This window comes from Camelus dromedarius, chromosome 19 (assembly GCF_036321535.1).
Source record: "Camelus dromedarius isolate mCamDro1 chromosome 19, mCamDro1.pat, whole genome shotgun sequence".
NCBI lineage: Eukaryota > Metazoa > Chordata > Mammalia > Artiodactyla > Camelidae > Camelus > Camelus dromedarius.
In genome coordinates, this window is record NC_087454.1 from 890,333 (window position 1) to 917,159 (window position 26,827).

The 26,827-nt window shown below is 59.1% G+C and overlaps 1 protein-coding gene across 5 annotated transcripts in view; it reads right to left on the reverse strand.

Annotated features, from left to right (window-relative positions):
• Nucleotides 1–26,827, reverse strand: part of GMDS (GDP-mannose 4,6-dehydratase) — a 455,535-nt gene that overhangs the window by 34,808 nt on the left and 393,900 nt on the right. For all 5 annotated transcript variants that reach the window (XM_064476118.1, XM_064476119.1, XM_064476117.1 and 2 more), the window contains one exon: nt 24,746–24,842. In XM_064476118.1, the coding sequence (XP_064332188.1) occupies nt 24,746–24,842 (97 nt within the window). The remainder of the gene's footprint in view (nt 1–24,745; nt 24,843–26,827) is intronic.

Below are 26,827 nucleotides of genomic sequence, written 5' to 3' on the forward strand. Positions count from 1 at the left end.
CCTAAATCCCGAGGTTATCGATGGAAGTCCTGCTACCTTTGAGAACATTCTAGAAGAGAGAAAGAGTGGGCTTTTGGCATCGATAGGCGTGCTTTAGCATAAACGGAACCTGCCCCTCTCAGCTCTGGGCCCCCGCGGGTCCCGTGCCTTCTTCAGGCCTCGGTGTCCTCACAGTGGCAGCAGCACCGCGTTTACAGTGTCCTTGAGAAGCAACGTGGAGCAGCCAGGGCTCAGACGCTGCTGCCGGAGGCAAGACAGCAGAGCAACTCTGAGATCAGTTCGTCCGTGGCCTAAAATACACCTCCCGCCTGCGCCAGCGCCACTCCTTGAGAATTTACCCCATAAAAATAACGTGTCCCCACAAACCTCGTGTGTGAGTTTCAAGGCAGTGACACTCTTATCTCCCCGGAAGGACACCACCCAGGGACCCTCAGCTGCTGAAGGCACCGCACGACTGGGCACAGCCCTGAAGGACCCACAGGAGCGCCGTGGACGCACAGACGCCATCCCGTGAAACTCGCCAAAGCCCAGACTCCGCGTGGACAATTCCCTGCCTGTGACACTCAGAAGAGACAAAGTGAGTCCGACCAATCGTAGGGGAGTGGCCGTGTGCAGAAGAGCAGGAGGGGACTCTGCGGGTGATGGTCACACAGTTGTACGCATCGCCAAAGCTCCCTCGCCTGGACGCTGACAGTGAGCGATTCTCACTGTAAACAGGGTGCACCTCAGTGGAGCCGGGGTTGGGGGAAGCCACGCTCGGGACCTGGCCCCGAGCAGCTGTCACTCAGGATTAGCACCTGTCCCAGCCGCGCTGATGCTGCCTGTCACCAAAGCCGCGCTGACCTGACCTCAGCCTCAAGTGCTGTCTTCCCTTCAAGTGCTTCTGACACAGAACCGCCCCCTTGTTCACTGCTTACCTACCAAAAGTAATGAGGCAGTGAGACTTGAGAAGTGATGCGGGAGGACCAGGTGCCACCTGCCCCGTTTTCACCCAGCGCTCCGGGGCTGCTCCCCCACCGGAGCGCGGGCGCCGGGACCTGCAGCCCCGGGCCGACCCCAAGCTGCGCTCGGAGCCCCCACCGCGCAGCCCCTCAGCCCCTCCGCCGCTCAGGGGTCAGCTCTACACAGACAGCACTTCTGTGTCTGCTAGGTGCTAGGTAGCAAAGGAAACCGCTGTTTAATATTAAAAAGTGATTAGAAGGCCACGCGACGCTGTCCCCCATCTCTCCTCCTGTCAGAGTCCTGAGCTCAGCCTTCCAAACCCAGGTGACCAGTTCCCTCACGGGCCGCCCTTCCTCCTGCAGGAACCTCCCCGGTGTCCAAGTGGGGCAGGCGCTGGGCACCTGCGTCCGACAGGGAGATCTGGCCAAAGAAGGTGGGCAGGGCCAAGGGCACGGAAGTGGGGACCTCAGGTCCATGTGAGGGAGAAACCACGGCTGTTTCACGCAGCGTTTCTTGGGTCACTGATTAATGCATTTTCACCGTCACATACTGAAGCCTTCTGCTGCGAACACCTGAACCCTGATTTCTGCCCACGCTGGGGGACGGTCCATCAGGCGGCAGGGTGGGAGCCCGGGACTCACAGCGCAGGCCGCTCTGGCCGGGGCCACGGCCGAGGGACCGTGGGCCCAGCCACCGCAGGCTCCGCGCCCTGGCACCAGGCCGCCGCCACTCTCTGGCACCGCAGTGCTCAGCGCTCAGTAGGTGTTAGGACTTGTCTGGTTCCCACAGCAAGAGGAAGCCTGCCAAGTATCTGTAACCTGCGCTGAAGTATGCAACCAGGGACCCCACGCCCAGGAGCCGGTGCACGGCCGTGTAATGAGAGCGACCTCGCTGGAGGCCAGGGGGGAGCGCTGGCGGGGAGGGAAGGGGCTGGGGACCGAGGGCAGGCGGCCCGGCCGACACCCGGGCCAGCGTTCTCTACAAGCCCTCTCCTCCCTGGACCCGGGGGGACATGCCTCTCCCCCCAGTCCTGCTGGTCAGCCGCGGTGTTCTGCTCAGAAGTGCCGTCACTTAAGACCGTATCTGCATCTCGTTCAAGCATCCAGATAAACAGACCCTGATTCGCTTGTCCTTACGTCAGAAGCCCAACTGGACTAGCTCAGGTGCACGTGGCGCCCTCCTTCCCTCCACGCAGAGCGCCGTGTGTGTTTCTAAGGCAGCGCCGGGCAACCGTGCACGGGACGCCCGAGGAGGCGCCTCTGGGGGCCGGCCGCTCTGTGCCCCGGGCCAGCTTCACCGCATGGACGGTCAGAGCCACTCGCCACTGTGAACTCGGTAAAGGACGAAACAAAGTCACGTACCACCCCAGGAGCAACACCAAGGTTTTAATGAGATTTTTTTAAGTTAGTAAAGCTGGAATTTAATTTTTATAGTCAGGTAATAGCTCCCAGCAGCGCCATCTGTTGAAGTACTGCAAAACCTCCTTCCCTCCATCCCCGGTGACGTCTACTTTAAGTAAAGGAAGGTGGGAGGTCTGGAGCCACAGGTAGGACTGGAGCTTTGTGGGCTTCTGGTCCATCCCAGTTTCAGGCAAGATCACAACTATGACTGCTTCCAAGATGAGGGGAACAGGGCGGCTGGTAAGACCCTCACCACACCAGTGTCCTCCCAGGGTACCCAGCTGTCCGCGGACACAACTCCTCCCACAACGGAGAGGCGCAGGGTTCAGGCCCCTGTGTTCCCTGCGGCTTTGCCGTCTGGGAGGGCGGGAGGGCGGGGACAGGCCGCAGCATGCGGTCCCCGGTCACGTCTCAGGACCACTGGATGGCCCAGGCCCCGTCTGCAGGCCGGAGGACGAGGCCCAGGTGCTGGGGAGATCACGCCCAAGGTCAGACAGGTGTGAGCATCAAGGTCAGGACTGCGTGCAGGCCCAGGTGCTCTGAGTCTGGGCCCAGAAAGCCTTCCGCTGAACCGCAGGCCTCTCCCTCAGTGGTGTGCAGAGACCAGCAGGGACCAGTACTAACCAGCCCACCAACAGGTGGTCAGGGGGCAGATTGCTGGGTGCTGGCCGAGTCCTCGGGAGACGGGGGGCACGAAACAGCCTCGGGCCGAGCCTCCACTCTGAGGACGGGGACGCGAGGCAGGGGAGGGTGGGCTGTGAGGGGTTGCTGTTTCTCCGGGCTCCTGGGGGGCGGCTGGGGGAGGTGGGGAGCCGGGGAGGGCCCGAGGGAGCAGAAACGTGAGCCCACGTCACTTTAAATGTGTCGCATTGCCTGAGGATGAGCTGCAGGGGCAAGGAAGGATGCCCTGGGGAAGCTGGGGAGGGAGTTCCTGGCGGGAGCAGGCGGCCTGGCGGGAGCAGGCGGCCTGGCGGGAGGAGGCGGCGGGGCTGATTCGGGTGTGCGTTTCCCAATCAAGGGGGGGAAATGGGCTCGCTGAAGGAGGAGTGTGGGTCCAAGAGGAGAGGGTCCGGCAGAAGTGCCCACTGCAGGTGCTGGGAGCCGACTGCGTGTCGGGCTGACTGTTCCTACTGGTCCCCGAGACCCAGCAGGGTGGGTGTCACTCCCGCCACTCGGGCGGAAACCCGGCAGATGGCCACGGCCCCACGGTGGGAAGGGCTGGATGGGACCCAGCTCTGACCTGCTCCCACACCAGTCTGCCTCCAGTTCCCGCCGCCCTCTGGGATGGCCTGAGTCCTCCCTCCTGTCGGCTCTGCCCCGGTACCGCCGTCCCGGCCACGGTCCGCACACGTCCCCGGTCGCGGCACCACAGCCCTCGGCACTCGCAGGAGGCCACTCCCTCCAGTACAAGCCAAGCGGGAGCATCTGTCTGAGGACTTGACACTCCCACGTCGAGCTCAGCTTATTTCTAACACACTGCTGGGAGAGTCTTCGATTGGGGCGTTAGGATCACATAAAGCAGCAGTCCCACAAAGGTGCCAGCCGCCCTTGGGAGGGGCGTGCGGGGTTCCAGAGCAGCGCTTCTCCAGACTTGTATCTATTCGAGGAATGGGATTCCGTTAAAAAGAGTCAGCTCTCCATATAAACACAAACTTCGGCGGGAGGTAAGTGGTGGGCTTGGCACACCGTCATCTGCACTGGAGATCTCCTAAACCTACCTCGGAGAACACACGTTTCTACCGTCGCGGCTGTTGGATGACTTTCTTAAAAAACAGTCCTGTTGTGAGGGCTGCACTGAGAAATGAGGCTCTGAAATGGGACCTCCTGTGCCCCCATCAGCACCAGGGGACCATTACAGACGGTCAGCCGTGTCAGGTGTCTGTCCTAAGCCACTGGAGAGGACGGGCAGTGTGGGGCCCCGCATTTGCCCTGGGCCGGATGCAGACACGGAAGGGCGTGCCCTCCATGCCCCCTCCTCCTCGACTGTGCCCCACCCCCAGGGCCTGCACTCATGAGCTGAGAGAGCCCATAAAATTACTTAAGTGTCGGCCTCTCAACGACTTTGCAACGAGTACTGAAAAGCTTTCACTAGCCACTATGAAGTGACTTTTATTCTCTGAATGAACCGTCTCATGAGTCAAGCCATCCGGCGGTGGAGCAACCCAGAGCCCCTGCCTGAGTCACAGCCGGCGTGCAGCTGCAAGAGGCAGGGCCCAGAACAACACCCACACCTCTGAACCGGGCACTGCAGCGTCCGTGATACACACGCTGGCGACCTGAGCAGGTCAACTGGTAACTCCAGGGCCCGCTCCGCCACCCACGGCATGCAGCTCTCCCTCCCTTCCCTCTGCTGCTCCATTCCCAGGGCTGCTGTCCGAGCCGCCTCCCCTCTGCCCACTGCAACACAGACCCCGTGTGCCCCAGCGTCCTGCGGCTGGGGATCTTCAACACCTTCTGAGAAACCAGTCAAGTTCGATCGGAGCCACGGTCCCCTTCCGCCGAGCGGACGCTGCCTGGCCTAGTAAGTGAATATTCAACAGCACAGGTCGAGTGAGGCCGAGGCGTAACTGCAGGCAAGACCGAGGGCGAAGACAGCGCCTGCTGAGCCAGCGCAGCGGCTGCACGCTGCCACGCCCCAGCGCTGCTTCTACGAGGATCAGCTCGCACAGTCTTGGTTCACGATGCTCCCGGAGCAGCTCTGGGAACCGCCTCACGGGCGTCCCCCGGTCGGGCCGCGGAGCCGCCTGCCAGGGCGCAGCGTGGCCTTCCCGCCGCGGCAGCCCTCGTCTCTGGCCCCGTGTGCGCGGGTCCTCTACGTGCTCTCCGTGTCGCCGTGCCGTTTGATTACGAGGCAGCGAGGCGCACTTCCTTCCGGTTTTGCGCTTGGGGTTGGTTGAGCTTTTGGGATCTGTGCGTTTATAGTGTTCGTGAAATTTGGAGAAACTCTATTCCTTATTTCTTCAAACATCTCTTCTGCCCTCCCCTCTGCAGGGCCCCGACCATGTGTACTTGAGGGCACCTGAAGTGGTCCTGCAGGCCTGACACTGCTCGTTCTTTGAAGAGCGTTTTTCCTGTGCTCGTTTGGGTCGGCTCTCCGCTGCTGGGGCTTCCAGGCCACCGGTCTTTCCTTCCGCAGGGTCATCTACCGTTAATTCTGCCCGACAGGACTTCCACGGCGGGCCGTACGGATTTCGTCTCTTCGGGTTCAACTGTCTTCCTTCTGCCTAACTCTTGACATGTGGAGCAGGGTCTAAAAACTGGCTTAAGGTCCCTGCTGCCGACATCGGCATCTGTGCCAGTTCTAGGCTGGCTTTCATAGATTCTTTTCCTCCTCATTAGGGGACATACCCTCCTGTAAAGGTGGTGATTTTTGGCTGGATGCCATACGTTGTGAAGTTTACCTCGTGGGGTGGTAGACATGTCTGTATTATTGCAAACACTCTGGCATGTTGCCCCGGGACACAGCTAGCTCACCTGGAAGCAGTGTGGTCCTCCGGGTCTTCCTCTGAAGCTCTGTCAGGCAGGCCTGGCCCAGCGCCCAGCGCCCAGCGCAGGGCTAGTAAATCCTGCAGAGGCGAGACCCTCCAGCTCCGACCCGCGCCTGCGGGTTCTGCCCTTTCCCAGCCAGCGCCGTGTGAACGCCGGGCGCTCTAAGCCTGGTGGTGGTCCTCCCGGCCTCGGATGGCTTCCTCACACGCATGTGCTGGTCAGCACACTCCGGCATAAACGGGGGGGGGGGCAGGGGGGCACATAGCAGATGCCCGGAGCCGTCCGAGCTGCTCCGTCCTGTGTCCTCCTGTCCTCCCATCGCAGGGAGTCTGCCGGTGCTGCCGGACTCCCGGCCCCACGCGCTGCCCTGGACACTCTCGCGCGGCGGGACTGGGGCACTGAGAGGGCGTGTTCAGCTGTTTCCATTTCTCAGGGTCACTGTTCTCCACGGCCTGGCGTCCAGCGCACTGAGAAGCACTTTTCCAGATGTTTCGCACGTGCTGGGGAGGGAGAGTCTGGTCTCTGTCCCTCCGTGCACAGTTCGCTCTCGCTGGACACACGGAAGCACCTGACATCCGTGGACAAGGGTGGCCGTGGATGGCTTCTGCCTACTTCAGAGAGCAAGACTCCGTTGCCACAAGCACGGTCCCCCCATCTTAACCGGGTGGGGAGCACTCGCCCACAGGTGGCTGCGTTTACATGCACCCATCTTACTCTCCGGGACGACGCTGTAAAGTAGACACGACGCTCCCGCTTTAAGTACGAGGAAGCCAAGGCTTGCCCGAGTTCATGCAGCTGGCCGGCGGCGGGGCTGCGGGCTGAAAGCACTGCGGGTCTCGAGGACGTGGAGCTCAGTCAGCACGCAGCCTCGGCCCCTCTGCCGCCCTGGGAGTCGCTCCTCCCTGAAAGATCATTTCTTCTGTGACGGCCCCGCGGGGCCCCTGCCAAGGAGGGCAGCGGTCAGGCGTGCTGACCTAGGACGGCGGCCACATCCCAGGGCACTGTCCACGGAGGGTCTCCCAAAGTGCTGGACACCAGCCCACACATGCGGAGGACGGGATGTGCTGGGCAGACGCCAAGGCTCGCAGTGGCCGCGAGTTTGGCTGGAAGAGCTGAAATCTCCCCCAAACAGGACAAGGACGCAGCACAAGCACCGACTGCCTGTGTCCCAGAGCTGGCGCCCCGCGGGGCACAGTCCTGTGGCCCTTCCCCGCCCTCTGCTTTTCTCTCCCCTCGCCACCCCCCCTAACCCGGGAAAGCAGACAGTTTAACCGATAGTCTGTAAAAGTTCTGAGGGTTGCCGTGAACCCCAGTTCACCTCATCTCCAGCTCCACCCTGATGCACAACACACCCAAACGTGCCCTGTCAAAGAGCAGCCTGCAGCTCCGGTGCTCAGGAACTTCCATTCAAGAAGCGTTTCTTAATGTGGCTTCTGTACGGGGAAGAACAGCTATTTTGCATCCATCAAGAGACACAGCCTCCTCCCCTCACCCGGTAATGCACCGGACACCCACCACGAACGCCACCAGGACAGGACTGCGTCCCCAGAACCCTGGCCTCTCCCGGTTCACCCTGAGGTGCAGACAGCTCGACCGCAGGCTGTCCCAGGTGCGGGGCCGTCAGGCTGTGTCTCCTTTTAACTCGGTTTTCAGATCCAGGTTTAGGACTTGAAGTATCACACCCCTCCTCCCCTCCCCTTCACCCCTGGCAGGGGCTTCTTGTGACAGTAAGTTTAGGAACATGGCCCTCCCGCACAGCAGACGTGACCCTGAGTGCCAGTGCACCTGACTCTCTAGGGCTCTGGCCCCGCAGGACGAGGCACCTGTCATCCGTCTGTTTCAGTGACAGGACCGTGGAGGGGGCACCGGCAAGATGAGACGCAGGCCTCGACTCCAACGCGCGAACAGCTTTGCTAAGGGGACAAGCTCAGCGCTGACAACCGTCGGCCAACAAGGAACAGCGCCTTAACGAGGACCGAGGAGTGCGCTGCGGACTCTCTATGCAGTGGGGCCGTCGAGGGGGGAGCAAGCCCCTGGGGGTGGCACAGCCTGCGAAAAGGCAGAGGGTTCCAGGATGGATGCCTGTGGGGTGGGCGCCCTGCCTGCATGGGGGACGTGTGTGTGAACAGGGTGGCTCTGAGCTGGGTGGGCCCCATGAGGCAGGACCCGCTGCAGGGGACGGGTGAGGAGGGGCCCACGGAAAAGGAAGTCCCCGTGGCGGTTCCACGGGAGGCGGTGAGCCCGGAGAGGAGGAACCGCAGGGCTCAAAGAATATCCACAAAAGAGGGGCTGGACAGACAGACACCCCTGCAGGATTCCACCGCTGTGGACGAGGCGGTGAGAAGACGCCTGCGTGCGACCCGTCCCTGCAGAGCTGCCCCGGAGCCTCCACGCCGCAGAGGCTGACCCACGCGTGTCCGGCCGGCCGGCTGGCTGCGGGGGCCCTTTCCTGGTGCCTGATGGTGGTGGGTCACAGCTCCGGTACAGCTGGACGTTAAGTGCTGCTGGAGCATCCGGTGACGACACTCTGCGTGGAAGTGCGGGACAGACTTCCCAGAACAATGTGCCCGCTGTACGCACGGCCAGGAAACCCCACTGAAGCCGAAGGGGTGGATGTTCACATCCATTCAAGCCCCGGGCACCGATGGCTGAGCACGCGTCTGCACAGAACCCCTCCCTCCACGTACGTGCGGAAAGCGGCACAGAACAGCCGTTGGACACGGGTGCTCACGTGAACCTTTGGGGAGCACTTTGGAATTGGGGCTTTTGGCTTTGACGACAGTGTGATGTGTGTCACACACACAGGTGAACCTCCGCCCTGGTCCGTCCAGGACAGTGCCCATCTGCCCCGTCCCGGGGAGCCTCTGCCAGCGCCCCCATTGTCCTCCCGAGAGCTGGACACAGGTCATGCGGCCACGCTAATCCAGCCCCAGTTCCCCGTAGTCAGACTCGTGCTTCTTCAGCAAAATAATGGGAAACGGTGAGCGTCCACACTAGACGACATGGATGCATCCTGGGCCGGGGCAGGCCAGACTTCGCTGCCGCCTGGGACACTAGAAACACGCCGATGTCTCCAGAGCTTCTGGACTGTGGGAGCCTGGGTCTGGGACCGCGTGGGGTGGACGGTTCACCTGGGGTGGCGTGCAGGTGTCAGGGGGAAGGAAGCCCAGCGCCCCTGGGAGCTCAGGAGCCGGGGGTCGGGGCATGAGGTCACATCCCGTCCTGGGAGGCGGTGGGCTCCCGGGTCCCCCTGGCAGGAGCCAGACAGTGACGTCAGGGTGACGGGTCCGGAAGACGCCGGGCAGGAGGGACACGTGGGTTGTGCTTCGGAAGGTTATCCAGGCGGCTCCGCAGCTGAGGACAACGAGGAAGGGCCGGGGCAGCAGGGGTGACGTGCACCAGGGAGGGAGGGAGGAGCTGGAACCAAAGGCTTGGCGCTGGTGGGAGGTGGGGGGCGGTGCGGGTCCCCCCTGCTCCTTCTAACTGGACGCCCGGTGGACACACTCGCCTCCTGCCTCAAGCTTTATTTTAACCAACGAACAACGCTGAGGTCTGTGGCTAAAATGCTCCTTTCTTCTCCCACTTTAAGGGGACACTTGCTCGTCAGGGGGCTGGGGGAAGCCCGCACGGGCCCAGCATCCCGCGCAGCCTGGGTGACCATCCACCGCTCTTCCCCGTGGCCAGGCCGCCCCCCGCCGCTGCGGGCACCCTGTCTGACCTGTTCTCTCCCCCTGCACTTCGTCCCAGGCTCTCTGCTCAGTCACTCCGCGGTCTGGATGAAGGCATCTCTGCGTCGTGCTCGTCTGAAGTCTCGCGCAAACTCTCGGGACCGGATGCTGTCCTGTCCAAAGGTCTCTGAGCCCTAAGGACGTTACTCCAAGGGCGAACCCTCATGCCAGTGTCTTAGGGGCGGTGAGGAAGCCCTCGGCATCTCTCACTAGTGCCTTGCTTGTGACTTTCCAAACTTGCTGTCAACTGAACTGGGCATGGAAACATTCACAGGAGTGGTTTGTGGACAAGAGGGTAGTATTTTAGCAGTTAAGTGAGTCTCAAGTTTCAGTGCCTCTCAAATGTTGTTTACCCCAAATTTCAATATTATTATTGGTTGGGAAGAGAAGGAATTAAAATTACATCTCCATGTGCCACGAGAACCACGTCTCTGGTCACCATGCTTTTCTGTGACTTGAAGAAAAGCAAAACCCACTTGTAAGGCTTCAAGGTCAAAAGACTGATTTTTCAAAGCATCTATCTTCCCATCCCTGACCCGTCCGTCACATAAAGGTCCTTCCAGGCCTCAAAGGGGAGAAGATGCTTTAAGGACAGACTGGCCAGCCCGCATGAGGAGTCAGAGCTTCGCCGGGTCGGGGGGGGGCACCGCACGGGCTGACCCCAGAGGCTGCCTCCTGTCCTCCCCACCGCCCACTCTGGAAGGACCAGGTCTGGAGCTCAGGACATGCGCCTCCAGAGAGAAACCACCCTGGGGACTAGTCACAGTATTTTAACTAGCACTTTAGATATGTTCCCAGGAAAACAGGCTTTGACCGGGCAGCGCCAGGCCCTAACAGCTCTTGAAACATGACTTCTGGGAGGAACACGTTCCAAGGACCGATGTATCATTGCACCAACTTCACCAAACAGGCTGCGCACCCCCTAGTCACACAGGAAATTAAACTTCCTATGCATTTCCTACAAGGAAAGGGGTAAGCAACATAAACCCCTTCCACCCACGTCAATGGCTCAGAGAGGAGTTGTCCAGAAGCACCGATGGGGAAGGTCTGGTCCTCACCCCGTCAGGCCTGGAGATCGTGGCCACGAGCCACTTGTCACGAGGCCAGGACTCGCGTGAACAGAAGGCGGCGTGTCCCAGGCCTCTTGGGTGGGAAGGCGGTCACTGTGGTGCCAGGCAGGCCCTCTCCACCAGCACCGCCAGTGAGCCGCCAGGCTGTCCCTAGCAGGACGGGCCTGAGTGGGGACCCGGTGGGGTGGGGACCTGCCACCGGGCGGCCCAGGCCTCACTGCTCAGGATGTAGTCTGGGAACAAAGAGGGTCCTGGGGAGAAGTGCCATCACTTTGGACAAGTGGGATGAACTGGCTCAGATCGTGGGAGAAGCAGGTCTGTCCTCCACCTCTGCGCATTACAAACTCCGTAAACTCTGGGAGGACGTTCTTCTTGTTCAGTCGCGCCATCTCCTCTAAGAATTCCGACGGACACCCTGACAGCAGGTGGGCCTTCGGGGCCCCAGGGGAGAGCCCTGTCACCCGGGAAAGCCAGGAACCACCGGGGCTCACGTCCCCCTGGGCCGTGTCTCACAGCTTTGGCTTTTCCTTTAAATGTGAACCAGCGGCACCGCTCAGGTAAGCGCCAGCCCCACAGGAGGACAGGTGACACGGCGGGTGACGTGCCCCAGCAGGGCCGCCACCCCTGCCCGGGGGAGCGCTGGGGGAGAGCAGGATCCGTGGACCTGCGGCCGGCTTGTCTTGGCTCCCAGCCTCGCTCCTGCAGGTGGCTGGATGGCTGGTGTCCTCTGAACGCGTCGCCTAACTCTGCTCCTGGCTTTGCAGTTGAGGCCACCGGGCGGGGCAAGCACGGCCTGTGCCACAGAGGAGAGCCGGGGGCCTGAGAGTGACTGGAGGTCGCAGGCAGAAGGCGGCTTCCAGGACAGCCCGACTGCAGGGCAGCGCGTCACACCCCCTTGGGGGTCGGACCCAGGGACCTCCGCAGGACAGCTGCCCTGGTGCCCCAGCAGGGCCGGGCCAGATGCTCGGGCCGAGCTCATGGGAGCCAACAAGGCTCAGCCCTCGGCCTCCTGAGACTCTGAAGCTGCCCTCACGCAGCCTTGAGATGGTGCTTCCGTCAGAGAAAGAGAGGAAGAGAGGCTTCTCAGGGAGTCACGCTGGAACCAGGCTTTCGAGCTAGAACTGAGGGTTTGAAGTTTGGGGGAAAGGAGAAAGTCGTGTCTCTCCCTGGAAACCGTCTTTAGCTGTAAACCTGCCCAGCTCGACAGCGGGGCCCTCGGGGGGGACGAGTCTGCACCTCGCACAACGGCTTTGGCTTAACTGCCTGACTGTTTCTGGGAAACAGTAAAACTCGCATGTGTATAGAAAACGATAACATAAACCCCAACCAAACGAGCTCGCCTGATGGAAAGGACTTCAGATCTTAAAAAATCGTTTTCATATTGTCTAAATCCCCGAAGTCTGAGCCCAGGCTCAGCTGGGGGCTTCCCGAGAATCACTGCTTGTCAACACGTCCCCGCAGAAGCCAGGCTGTTTACCTCAGCACGTCTGTCAAGTCGGCCGGTCCCAGCACTCGGCCAACACCCCCGCCCACCGGACGGGGAAGCTTTGTGCGCACACACGCCTGCGGCCCGAACGACGCAGCGGACCCACGCGTCAGCCTGGCGGAGACGATCAGTCAAACTGATGGATCTGCTGCCTGCCGTGGCCAGCTCACTCCCTCTCCCCTTTCCCGTGCACGTCCGTGGGGCTCGCGTGCTCGGTCATCAAACCCAGAATCAGCAGGTCTTGTGTCACAAACCTTCAGCCGATCAGAGAGGTGCACAGGGCGCTACTGGGGGGGGGGGAGCTTTGTCACAAAGAGTCCAAGACGCACGGCTGCGAAGACGCGGCCAGGGAGCCCTCGGCTGCAGCGCACTTGGACCTGCGTCTCCTCGAAGGCGCTGGGGGAAACTAAGGCTGTCTGGGCCCAAGGCCTCGACTCCCACATTGCTACCATCAACTTTCATCGGTGAACGATCTTCTGAGGCTGCCAAGTTCACCGTGCAGGTCCCAAGACTCCCCTCCCCGGGGGCGGAGTATCTCCACACTCTGCTGGGTAGGGGAGAGCCAGCACCGTTCCCTAAGTGCCCACCGGAGTCACAGGGGGCTTGGCCACCGACTTGTGGAGGGGACGACATCACCAGATGACACATGTGGAAGCTCTAGCCGCTTGGGACGAGCATTTAGGAAATACACCCCACAGAGGACACCGGGGCCCAGCGAGCACACGGGGCCAGCGGGGCACGGGGCGAGCCCCACTGCGGTTTGACTCGCTCGGCGTGGACGCCTGGGGGGGAAGGATTAATGCCGGGAATCACACGCTTCCCCGGGGGAGAACCAGCCTTCATCTGACTCTCAACGAGGCTGAAGACAGGTGGGGAGAGCCGAGTTGGCTGTGTCACCCGACGGCAGACGGGGTGCCGCTGCCCCGACCGGGGACCCACCCCGTCCCTGAAGAGGCCTGGGCCCCACACTGCGCACCTGCTTGGAGGATGCGCCCCAGAAAACTGCACTTTTACCAGCTTCCCGGATCCCAGGCTGGGAGCCATGGGCGAGGGGCCGCCCTTAACAGCACGCCTGCATTCTGCTCACTGCCGGAGGGGACAGTTCACTTTTAACTGGTCTCTGGTCACTTCCCTAAGGGCACGGGTGGTGGGAGTTGTACACCCAGAACAGCACTGGCTTTTACATCCAAAGTGAAACACATCGCTGGGGAGTGAAGGGGGAACCCGTTTTGCTGCTGTTGGCAGGGAACCCGCCCCCCCACAGCCTGCAATTTGGGGTACGCCTCACAACTCCCACAGCTCAGCCCACCTTGCTTATCTCTGTGCTGCCAGTCCGTCTGCACCCGAGACCGCCGGGGCACCCTGGTTTCCCCCTTAAGTGCCTCGGGAAGGCTGGGAGAGCCATCTTTGCAGTCAGCTTGCGTGAGCCGGCCACACGGGATGACGACATGGGACAGGAATGTGCCGGCGCCAGGCGGCCTCGGGACAGTCACCCCAGAACGTGCCCCACAAACCTGCTCCAGCCCCTCGCCCCAGGTCTGCCGGCACCCGACACGTGTCCTCTGTTTAAACTTCCACGACCCCCTCTGAGTCCCTCCAACACCTGGATGGACAGACGCCCCCGAGAGAGAAGGGAGAGGCCTGGGGCTTCAGGGCGGGCCCAGGGGTGCTGACTAACGCAGGCACGTTAATCCAGAGGCCTGGGGAGTTTCCGCTGGTAACAATCATACCGATTCACGCCAATTTGGCGTCTTTGATTGTGCGCTCTCAGCGTGCTTCAAACAGGCGTTTACCCTCCCAGCACTTTTGTGCGGTTGAGCACAACACCATTCACTTAGACGCCCGGGCAGCGGGCGGTGAGTCGGGCTGAAGAGGAAGATAACGGAACGCCCGGCTTTCAAGTGCGGCTCTGTCTTCACTCCCGATCGCCCGGCCACGAGTCTGCCCGTGCCTCCTCGAGATGAACAGACCAGCGCGGCACCGATGGTCTCCGTGAGCAGCCACGGCTGCGCCTCTGGTCCTCAGTGCGCGTCCGGCACCAGGTGCCCAGACAGAAGGCGCAGGAAGGCTGCCGCCTCGCCTGGACTCAGGCCGAGAACCAGGCGCACAGGTCACGTCTGCGCCCGTGACACACAGACCCGGGCGTGAAGTCCAGGTGTCTGGAAAAATTGTAAAGACCGAGCAAGGAGGACAGAAAAGAGACTGAATTGCTTAAAAAAAAAAAAGAGCCACATCATGAAAAATGCAGAAAGAATGCAGAAAGGGAAAGGAGAGTGTTTCCAGTGTGAAATGGGTGTTTGGTTTGGATTTTGGAGGAGGCTGGGAGCAGAGCCCCCTGGGGTTATCAGCTAGGGCAGGGGAGGAGGGGGTCTGAGTTGGACACACGGACACGGCGCCAAGCGGACACAGACGGGCAGTGGTCCCTGCCACAGAGCGCTGAAAGCGGTGGCCACGGCACCGTGTTCACCCCAAACTGATCGCGCTGTGAGCAGGGGACGATGAGGGCCCAGCCACGCTGAGAGGCTGCTGGACGGGGAGAGACGCGGCCAGGCAGGTGGCCGCTGGGGACAGACGTCAGGCTTCCGTCTGTATTTAGTCACACAGACCCGATGACCACAGGGAAGGGCTGGCCCTCCGCAAACACATTCAAGAGGAGCGGGGCGAGGGCCACTCCCTCAGCACCGCGGTCCAGAGGGGGTGAGCCGACCGGACTCGCCGACGGGCTGTGGAGGTATCGGGTGCCTCTCCCTCCCTCTGGGGTGGGGCGTGGCCCGCCGGGCTGTTTGCCACGTCCCCTCCCTGGGCAGCCAGGGGAGGGGGCCGCGCCCTGGGACCCGCCATCCCCTCTGGGGGCAGGTGGGAGGTGATTCACACCCAACCCGAGAACAGGCCCCCATCCCGGATGCACAGCCCACGGGAAAGCGGTCCCTCTGTCCTCTCAGGGCCCGCGCTCGGCGTGAGGACCCACAGGAAAATCACAGCCACTCTGCCCACACCCTCGCTCTCTCCTTCCTCCTCATCGCACCCACGGACCCACGGACTCTGACTCCCGCACGTGTCAGCGTAAGTGACACTGCCAGCAGGAGCTGCCCTCGCCGGCCGCTCCCCTCACCTGGGAGCCGGAGCCCCACTGAGACGGGGGCGGGAGGACCGGAACGTGGATTTGGCTTCACGGTCGGACACACAGAGGCAGTGCGAACCTGCCCACGCCCGTCCGGCCATGGGCTCCCGGGTGGGTCTGGGTGATCCTGCCTGCAGCCGAGCTGTCTGGAAAGCACGACAGGCTCTCTGAGGGGCAAACGTGCGCTCCTCAGGTTGTCCCCGCCTGTGCCACCCAGAGCCGCCCGCCGTCACTCCTGCCCCAAGGCCCGGGCGGGAACCCCACGCACAGTCCAGGGGGACCCGTGCCTGAGGGGCCGGGAGGCTTCCCCTGGGCTGACGTGTGCACGGCCCTGGAACCAGTAACTCCCGTGTCCTCAGTATGCCCACTGAGGCCGGCGGGAAAGCGTCCCGCCCTGCGTGACCATGGGAACAACAGAAGAGCTGTCAGGAGCTCTGAGGAGATTTGGGGAAGTCTGAGGACTGGGAATAAAACCGCTGAGACTCAGGCCTTTAAAACTCATAATGCAAGCCGGCAGCACATACTCAAACGACCACTGTACTTTCTTTGAAATTTCAGGATTTCGGGAAGGGATACAGACCTTCCCATCTTCCAAAACTAAAACCAAAGCAGCAGCAAGTATTTTTCTTCAACATCTCCCTAACTGGCCTTCGTGAGCCGTGAGCCTGCCACAGTCCCAGGAGCTGCACAGGGTGTCGGACGGTCCAGCTCGGCACTTCCCCGCTGCTGACCCGCTCTCCGAAAGCACCAGAAACCACCCGAACATCAAACCTTCGGGGTCTCCATAGCAGCACTGCCCACAGAACTGATTTCATTCTCAACAAAATCCCTGTGAAACAGGGAGATGTTTCATTCTAAAGTGGAAGAATATGGTTAAAAAAAAAAAGCCTGTTTAGACGGACCTTCTGGGAATGACAGTTTGAGGACCCGTGTTTATGAGATGAACTCATCTCTCTCATGAAAGAAAGGCCGTCCGGATCCCCACGTGGCCCTTCGATCATCAGAACAGCTGCAAAGCGTCTAAGGTTCAGTCTCAAGCACAAGACTGGTTTAAGAAACTTGAAGGAACAGGGGAGAGGACAGCGCGGAGTGTGACCGGCCAGTGGTCAGAGACCGTGCGTCAGAAGACAGGTGGCTTCGTGGCGCTTGAGGACAACACGGGGCTGGTTCTGAGACTCACGCGGCCAGGAAAGAGAAGGCGGGGATGCACGAGGAAGGAGACGGAAGGAAGAAAGCACAGGGTCCCCGCCCGCGGTGCACCCCGGGGCGCCTCCCGTCCCCCGCGAGGGCTCTGTGTCTCTCGTTCAAACCACAAGCCCCCCCAGGCGCGCCCCCCAAGGACCCCCACTGCTGTCCCATGCCTGCTGCCCCCTCAGACCAGCCACGTTCCACGGCGTTCTCAGCCGCCCAGTGCGTGTTAGCTGTGTTTTGAGTGTAACGAGCACATTATGACACGTAAAACCGCCCCTAACTGGAGTCCGCCACCTCTTCTTGAGAACGTGCCTGCCGCACAGCAGAAAGCGCCGTGGCCCAGCGAGGGGCCTGGTGATTAAACGCCAACAGAATCCCCCGTCGTCCAAGAACCGTCGAGCCTCTAGAAGATACACAGCTTCGTCAACACCTTGATTTTAGTCCAGTGAAACGCAACGCAGACCTCCGACCTCTAGATCGCCGAGATAAAGAATCTGCGCAGTTTTAAGCTGCTAAGTTTGTGATAATTTGTTACGACGGCAGCAGGGAAGCAAGACAGATTTGAGGCTGTAAAGGTGACATCCGGCAGAGAGAGAATTTGCAGGAGCATTTCCGGGGAGGAGGGGGTGGGGTCGGCAGATAAGGGAGGGACGCGGTCTGGGGTCTTCTCTTTGGCAGTTGATCTCTGGCCTGTGAGCGATACCTAAATTCTGGGAGCAGCCAAGGAATTTGCTGGCTCTCAGGCCTGGAGAGCCTCCGGGGACGCGGAGTGTAGGCAGAATCAGAGAAGGTCGCCCACTCCACGCCCCCTCTCTCACCACCCTCACCGCTTCCACCCCTGGGGCAGGAGATCAGGGCTGGCGGTGCTGAGAGCCAACATCCTTTCTGCAGGAAGCTGTCCAGGTACAGAAGTGAACATTTAAATCAAAGAAAACCTCAGGAGCAAAGGGCTCAGGGAGTCCGCTCAGATGTCTTCTGATACTAGCGATGCCACAGGAGAACCTGACGGTGATGATGACGATGATTAAGATGATGACAGTAACAAAGGCGGCAACACGCAGCGCCAGGCACCTGTACTTACGGGAGCCCTTTCATCTTGGAGAATTCTCCAGCGCGTCGCATCCGGCCTTCCAGGGCACATCAATTTGAAATGAGGTCTCTGCTTACGTCTGAAATTCAGTTTTGCCTGGACCGAGATGGCAATCACTGCCAGCTAATGGCAGCTCTTTGGTGTCAGTCCTTTAAGCCTCGAGGAGCCTTGAAGACAGGGGATAATTACCGAGGGCGAAGGCACTTTAGTCAGCCCTATGGCTTGTGGATACAAATGCTTAGTGTGTGAATTCGTAACCGACTTCTTCACAACCTGTTCCTGAGATTTAACTCCTGCATCCACCCAGCTCCTGCCTCCCACACCTGCCTCCCCCAGTGCTCCTCCCAGGGCCTCACTTCTCCTCCTGCATGTCTGGCCCTAAACCTCACCTCCCTACACCAGCTCCCAGCGCCAGCTCGATGCCCCCACTGCAAGTGAGACCTCTCCCCGGGCCCCTGGGGGGGGCTTTGGCATCTAGGCCGCCACCACCATTCATTGCTAACCCGCACATCCTGCCCGTCCACCACGGCACCATCCGACCTGGTTCCCAACCCCTGGTCCCCCTCCCTGCAACGTCCTGGCATCTCTCTCTGTGTTTCTCGCCTCCACTGCCCCGGTTCAGTGAGCTCCCCTGGTCCCGCCCTGGACTGGCCCACAGCTCTGCGCTGCCCCCTCACCTGGGGACAGTCACTGTCGGACAGGGGCCTCCCCTCGCCCGCCCGCGTCCATCCCACGGTGCTACGAGGGCTCACGTCCACAGCAGGAACTCAACAGACACTCCTTTTGCAGTAAATCTCTAAGACCGCAATCACATGAGGATAATCTGTTTTATAAACACTGACATCTTCTGAGAAGCTGAAGGGAAATGAGAATTGTATTTTATGTGCTCACGATGAATGCCTACTTAAAGGATTGCTGTAATGAATGCCAAAAACTGGAGAAACCTTCAGGACCTGCGGTATTCTCACACCAGGCGTCACGAAGCCGCGCGCGCCTCCCCCACCAGGGACGCCTTCTGCAGCGTCACAAAAGGCAAGGCTGCAGTTTGCCCTTAAGTACAGTCTGTTCTAAACAGTGGTGAATGGAAGCAGGGATTTACCGCCAGGCCAAGCACACGAGGTGTAACCGCGTAGGACAGAGCCGCGCTCGGAGTCAGCAAGGCCATCAGCTGCGCACACGACCTCGGAGATTTCTGACAACGGCCGCCAAGCGCGCGTCAGCTGCGCTGGCAGGTGCGACAGTGAGCGAGGAAACCGGGCTGCGGGAGTCCGGGGTGTGGGCGCGAGGCCGGGGCGGCTCGAGGGCGAGGCCCAGGCCAGCAGGAGCCCCGGGCAGACACCGGGCACGACGTCGGAAGGGCTGGCCTTGCTGGGAGCGTAAAGCAGAGCAGAGCAGGAAACAGGAAGAGGGACAGTGTTACCTGTGAGGGCTCCGGGAACAGAGTCCTGAACTACTGTTACTTCAGAAGTTAGATACGGCTGTTCGAGCAGGGAGACCACTGCCGAGCCGCGTGAAAAGCAGGCAAAGAGTGGCCAATCGGGGCTTCTCAAATTCTGGGATGGAGAGCTCACAGGCCGGGCCGGGCAGGGGATGAGGCTGAAGTGGGGAGGGCAGACCCCGCCTCCCGCAGGGCTCGGTCTGCGAGGCACCTGGGCCCCGCCCGGCAGGTGGACCCCAGCTCTCCCCCAGGGAAGCGGCTGCAGAGGCCCAGAGGGGCTTCCAAGATTCTGGAGCTTATTTCCCAGATGGCAAGAGGTCACCGCTATGATTACACATGAAGGCAGTCAGGACCTGGACGGCTTTCTGGGAAGAAAGGCAGATTTTATAGGAACTCCCTACTGGTGCCAGGAATGCAAGCGTCTGCAGTAAGGATGCTAGAGAGTTTCCAGGATGCGCAAAAAAACATTTCAAATAAGGGAAGGCACATAGCTATGCACAGTCACAGAGACCTTCGAACCTGTAATGACATCATCCTAATCTGGATCTAATCGTAACAGCTTCAAGGAAAACCAGGAGGAACTTGGGGGCACTCCAGTCGGGACACAATTATTATCTCATTAGGGACGAGACATTCTTGAGGGGACAGTGGCCAAGGGAAGGACACAGGCTTTGGGAGGAATGTTATCGCTCTGGGGGCTTCGCAGGGGTCCTGTGAAGTATGGGGTCCGCCCCCTGGAATAGCTGAGGATCCGCTGAAGAGACTGGAACTTCAAGCTCTGCTGGTTAAGTCCAAGGAAGGGAAAGGGCAGGCGAGGCCAGTGCGATTAAGGGAGGATAGAAAGATCACTGCGAAGAGCCAGGAGCGAGGCCGAGAATACATAAACAGCGACTTAGAGACACAGACTATCTGTAAAGCACAAGCAGTGAGAAGTTCAGAGAACTAGAGCAGAGGAAGCACTGGGGGCGGCACTGGCGGCCGGACTCCACACCCCCGCGGTCTGGCGGCCCTGAAGGCAGAGGGTGTGGGGATGTGGGGATGTGCAGTTTCAAGCCCACGGAGCCAGCCGCCCAGCCTCCCCCCGGACCGGCCCAGGGACCAGAAAGGGAGGGACTCGCCCTGCACTGGCTCCCACCCGTGGGAACCTGGAGGGAGCAAAGCAGAGTGGGGGTTGGTGAGAGCGGAGGGGTCAGGAGGGCGGGGTGGGGGGGCGGCAGGAAGGGAGGGTTGGAGTTCCTGCTCGGCGGGTGGGAGGCGTGAGGAGGCGGGAGGGAGGAGAGGCCCAGTCTCCGACCCCGTGCGTGGAGGTGGCGGGGCAGCGCTGACTGGTGTGTGTACGAGCCTTCTGCCCACAGATCAGGTTCCTGGGGTCTGGAAAGTGTTACGCAGCTGTATTCCAAACAGGGCCAGGAGATAGCCTAGCAATTATGGGCCATTTAACTCAACAGCATTTACAGGAAAATATTAGGAAAAGTTTGCTGAGAGGACAACTCGACAAGCACACGGTAATCTGATTAGAAACAGGCCGCGTGTTTTTACTGAAGGAAGGTGTCCGTTTTGAGCAGCTTGCTGGGTTTTGAAGTCGCTACTCTCCCAGCTCTAGAATTTAATCAGGATTTCTTCTACTGTCTGTAAAGAATGGGACTAAACGTTATGTGGCTAAGCAAATACAACAAATGCCAGGCACAACTAAGCACATTAGAAGTACCGCAGCGCGAGAAGTGCACGGCAAAGGAAAGGACCCCACGAGGAGGAATTCAGTTCCGTCGCCGGCAGAACTTAAATTCAGGTGTTTCGGAACAACAGGTGACTTCGATGCTGACCTGTGGATGCGTTTCCCATGCCCCTTCCTAAAACGCTCTGCAGAAACAAGTTTCACTGAAAAACAGAAAAAACCTGGTTTTCTCTTTTTTTACGTGGATTGACCACTGGGTGTGGTCAGAGATTTGGCACATTAGGGTGAATGCTCCTTAGTCCGACTTCTGTGAAGTTTCCAAGTTGAAAAATCTCAAACAGAAAGAAAGCATCTTTGTGGCTATTTTGAGTCAATAGGTCAGGACTGACTTCCCACAGTTACACAATTCCACTGCACAGCTGCTGAATCTTCAGACAGAGGATCGGAAAGGGCAAAAACCAAGATAAAGCAAGAATAAAAAAGCCAAAGCGTGTGCGTGCACGTCACTGTCTGCTGCAAGCTCTGATCCTACCATGCTCTCTATTCGCTTTTTAGTGGTAAATGCGCGCCATTCACCGACGATGTCATTCTGCTTGGAATAAGGACTGGGTGTGGTAACCGAGCCGCACCCTCCACCTACATCTCCAGGGGACGGGAGGGCTGCGCCTCGTCTTTGCTGAATTCTTAGGGTCTATCACGGGGTGTGGCAAATTCTTGCTGAATGAATAAATAAATAACAACATAAATATTGGGTATTTTACTGTAAGCCAGACACTGTTTGGAGGAGCATTTTGTATCACCGACCCCATCAATTCTCCAGCAACTCTTTGGAAGAGATTCTATTAATTTTCTAAGTTAGTTAATTAACTAATTAAATGGAGGCACTGTGATTGAACCCAGGACCTCGTGCACGCTAAGCACGCGCACTTCCGCTGAGCTATGCCCTCCCCTCAAAGAGGTTCTACTCTTAATCCCATTTTTAAAGACAGGCGAACAGAGGCACTGTGGAGGCACCTGCCTCGGGTCACCACCTGGTGAGGGACAGCTTTGAACTCAGCGGTCAGCGCCACTGCTTGTCCAGGTGTGGACGCAGGTGGCGAGGGCTCTGTGCACATGGACACATGCAGAGAACACTGGGGACAGGCCAGGAGGCTGGAGAGGCACAGAGCTCCAGTACTGACATCGCCATCACCAAATGCTGGGATGCAGGGGCGATGGGAGCCTGAAGGTCTAATGTCCGGGGTCAAGCTCTCCATGGCAGCAGAACTCCCAGACATTCAAGGGAAGCCCAGAGCTTTACAGGGAGGGAACACAAATCGGTTCTAACTGAACGCCAGGGTCCTCTGTGCAGGACAAAAACTTTCAGGTCCCCTTGTTGGCGCAGGAGCAGGCCTGAAGGTTCTGTGGTGGCAAAGCCCACAAGGAAAGCGTGATCGGCCCTGAGGTCGGCTCCCTGGTGGTCTCCCTGGGGGTCGCCCTGGCCCACCACAGGTAAACAGCCAGCCTTGGTCTGACTCTCATTCAAACAACAACCCAGAGCTTTACCTCCCTGGGTCTGGCTTAAGGATGCTGGTGTTCCGAGGCCTGAGATGTCCTTACTGCTCCCCACCGCTCCTCCGTTTTCTTCACGGTTATTTTTTCTTTTGGTCATCCTTGGAGCCACCTGACTTTAAGATCTAGCTTATGCCTTTGGCTTCGGAGTGGCCCACGTGCTGAGGATGCGAGACAGGCCAGTCAGGAGAACACACTTCTCTAGAACTCGAGGAAGAATGAGAAGTTGCCAGAAGCACCGGTGGGATGGACTTGACCCAGAGAAGGGGGATCACGACTCAGACGCGGGAGAACGGCTGGGCCACCCCATGTCCAGGGGTTTGCAGGATTCATGCCCACGACTCCCTGGAGCTGTCGGCCCCGAACCTGTGCGTGAGCTCCCTCCCGGGGCGGCCTGCCGTCCCGGTCGCCCTCCTCCGGGGTGGCTCAGCGGAAGGCTAAGTCAATCCAAGTTCTGGGAAAACCACCGCTCTGAGAAACGAGGTTAAAAGTGAGGTCTGCCTGTCGGCGAGGAGCCCACCCCGCAGACCGAGGCCGAGAGGCAGGGACGGGACGAGTGTAGCCTGCAGGCTGAGAAAGATGAAGCGCAGCGGAAAGTCCACAACCCAGCAGTGTAGGGAATCGGAGGAGAGTGAGAGACGAAGAAAAAGCAAGCCTGTGAAACAGGACGCGGCTCTGACGCGCAGATGACCCCCTGGCAGACGGACCTGCACGACGGGTGTGGTGGTGACGTTTCTACGAACCAAAGAAACGTGGGGAGAGTCTCAGCAGGAAGCAGGGTCGGCCGGACTCAGAGGACCGTCTCATTAGCCCAAGGGCCCTTTTCTTGTTCGGCGAGCCCTCTCGTCCTGTCCTCAGCCCCACGCCTTGCCCAAGGAAGAAGACTGCCAGGCCACTCTTACGACTTCCTAACTTTTGAAACTATTTTGAGAAAGGAGAGAGAGGGGGCCGCATTTCAGCTGTTGAGAGGGTCATGGTTTCTGCTGGTTCAGGAATTCCCCCCCACGGGATGAGCCGGTTCAGGGCATCTCAGAGCTCAGGGAAGGGGCGGCTGGGGCACCCCTCTCGAAGAGATGGGGCTCCAGACAGGCCCTGCTGTGTCGGCGGGTGTGCCCCCCGCCCCCAGCACATCCTCTCCCGGGTGCACCCACCCCAGCAGCTCAGGGCACCACTGTTGGCAGGGAAGCCCCGCGTGGCCCGGCCTGGCAGGATGATGCCCAGCCCGAGCCCGCTCCCCTCGCGGCTGCTTGCCCTCCTTCACCCTCGTGCGGACGAGCGCATGGAATGAAGCTCCTTCTTTTGTCTGAAACGAGACCTTTCGAGGGGTGCTCAGTGCGGACGCGCTGACTTTCAGCCTTCCCTCCCCGGGCTGCCCGGTCCCGCAGAGGTTGTACGCCAGACAGGAATGTGGTTCAAAACGCAGGCAGAACAGTCCAAAAGGATTCTCCCTTCGCAGTTAACAGACACTAGGCAATCACCAGGTTTGAGCACTTCTCTCTAAAGACACCTGCTTTCTGTCACCATTAGGGACATTTTGCACACTGAGTGTAGTCACCAGAGGGGGACCACAGTAATGTGACAACACCAAGTGGGAAGTTTTTATAATTGGGGAAAGCAGGAGGTTACCTTCTAACAACCTCTGCGTCATCTCTCACTGTGGGAAGTCCTGTATTTAGAGACGCAGGCCTTTACCCACCACCCGCCCGTCCATCGTGTGTCAAGCTCTGAGTTTGTTATCGTCTAAGATACTGAAACGTCCTTATCCTCAAAGAGTTCACAGTTTGGAGAAACTCTTTGGAGAAAAACAAGAAAACAGGTGAGCACAATGAATTAAAACAGCTGTTGTGATATAGCTGCGTGCGGCGCATCACACGGACAGGGGAGGGCAGAAACTCCGGCGGTGGAACGATGTGGCCAGAAAAGGGTTCATGAGCAGGACGACACTGGAGCTGAGGCCTAACAAGTGTGCAGGGCTCCCGGGCTCGGGCTGTGAGTGCAGGCGGGTGTGCAGGAGAGTGTGAGTACGTGTGAGTGTGCACGTGAGTGTGCGAGTGAGCGCCGACCCCGGCAGCAGCGGCCCTCCTGGTCTCCAGCCCTGCAGGTCGCGGGGCCTGGGGAGGCAGACGTCCTGCAGGGACCCGGGCTCGGCCATCAGCCAGGGACTCAGCTGATGAGCTCTGCCTTTGACATGAACCTCCATTTCTGAAAGCAACCGTTTCCCTGGGTGTGTTGGACCCTGGTTTTCCTTTACTCAGCAGTGGATTTCATGGCGAGAAGAACATCTCAGATCCAGCCACCTGGACTCTGGTCTGGGAAGTGCGCACCGGAGGTGACAGAGGCCCGAGCCGTGGGGCGTGGCCGCGCGTGTAGGATTGTCAGAGAGCCTCCCCCCACCGCACCACTGGCGCAGCGTGGCCCCGCCCCACCCTGTCCACGTGGCCGCCCCGCCCACGTGGCCCTGCCCCGCCCACATGGCCCGCCCAGCCCGTGTGGCCCCGCCCCGCCCCGCCCACGTGGCCCCGCCCCGCCCACGTGGCCCGCCCTGCCCGGCCCCGCGTCCTCACCACTTCAGTGGGCCGGTAGTACTTGAGATCCACGGTCACGTGCACTTTGCCGGTCTCCTTGCATCTGCCCACCTCATTTTCATCCTTTCCTTCCCACCTGTAAAGGAGACAGACTCGGTCAGCCCCTAACTGCTCGGGAGCACCTGGCGGGGCTGCAGCCCCTCCCCCTGCGGGAGCGTGGGAACTCGGGAGTTGATGCTTCACCGAGTTTTAGGGCAACAGTGAACCAAAGCCTTTCCAGATCTATTTCAAAAAAGGTAGGGTTTCTACCCTCTTTAAAAAAAAATCATGATGGGTTCAGAAGTTAAGACTTCAGAAATGAACAGATCAGCCAGAATAAGGAAATGGGCAACATTCAGGGATTTCAAAGATTTTGTTCTTTAGACTATGCTTGATAAAATCAATTACTATGAATTAATTCATGTCTTCTACTTTCCATTTTTGTAGTGTTAGGGATATTTACAGTAAATCCTGTGCATTCCATCTTGGAGTAAGTTTCAGACCCTACTTAACCATTCATTGCATCCCTTTCCTGCACACAAGTCCTCTCACTCTGCCAGTCAGGGTGGCCCCACAACACATCTCAGATGATGAAACCTCCAAAAACCACATAACGAATTGGCTCACTTCCCACCAAGGGAGGTGTATCAGCATCTCGTCCTCCCCAATTCAGCTACTACGGTGTCTGAACTCAAGGTTTTTTCCTTAAACGTCCTCCCCAATTCAGCTACTACGGTGTCTGAACTCAAGGTTTTTTCCTTAAACGTCCTCCCCAATTCAGCTACTACAGTGTCTGAACTCAAGGTTTTTTCCTTAAACGTCCTCAGTTGACAACAGTTAAGGGTCAGCCGCCTGCTCCCCTCCCTTGTCATAAATTGAGGGCATATGTTCACCAGTTTCAAAACCAGCTTCTTGCTGGAGTTCCATTTTCCATCCTCATTTTTAAAGAAATGAAGCCACTGGCCTAAAGCTGACCTTTGGATTTCTACAAACTAGCATCCAAACTAAAAAAAACACTATACAACTTGAATATTTTTACAAATGGAACCTTTGAGCAAAGAAAGAAAAGAAGTTACAAAGCAAGGTTTGACTTTCATGCTTATCTTCAGTCAGAACTGGTTTGTCTTATCGGCTGGACATGAACCCTGTGACAACAGGACAGTCTGTGATCAAATCTGGATCAGGTCACGTGGGGATCAAAGGCCAGAATAGAGCATTAGTTACTTGACCATGTGGATTACGGTGTCACTGAGGATGGACATTCAAAGTTGATCATGGCTGGACTGTGGGCATAGGTTTGGTATCAGAGACATAAACTGGCCTCACAAGCTTTATTTCTGCTCCATCATTGGAATGTTCTAGCTTCAATTCACTTTTTTGACAGCATTGGGATAGTATTTCATTGTTGGAGAAGGCCACTGGGCCCCGCAAGGCTGGGGCCACCACGTGGAGAACAGGAAAGGTAAGTAGATTGTACTCTGAACCCTGAGACTCCTCGGCCCCAAGCCGGGTATTGGGGTCAGGCTGGTCCCCTTCCAGGGGGAGGCTGGGGTCAGGCTGGTCCCCTCCTGGGGAGAGACTTGGGTCAGGCTGGTCCCCTTCTGGGGGGAGGCTGGGGTCAGGCTGGTCCCCTCCTGGGGAGAGACTGGGGTCAGGCTGGTCCCCTTCTGGGGGGAGGCTGGGGTCAGGCTGGTCCCCTAATGGGGGGAGGCTGGGGTCAGGCTGGTCCCCTTCTCGGGGAGGCTGGGAACTCTACTCTGGGCTTAGTCTCCATCTGAATGGCCCTTCTGAGCACCTAGAATGACCGAAAGCCACCACGCTCTAACCACGTCCTCAGCACCCCCGCCCAGCTCTTCAGTCCCCCACTTCTAAACATGAGCAGAAAGCCAAGGATTAGGAGACAGGCATGTGAGGAAAACCACACTTACGGAAGACACCAATCAGGCAACAACAGGCAAATGGAAAACAGCAGCTTGGAGGAAACAGAACAAACAGAGAAGGTAATTAAAAAACAGAACGGAATGAAAACTTCACACACACCATCGCTAATGTCTTCAGAGAAATAAGGGAAGACATCAAAGA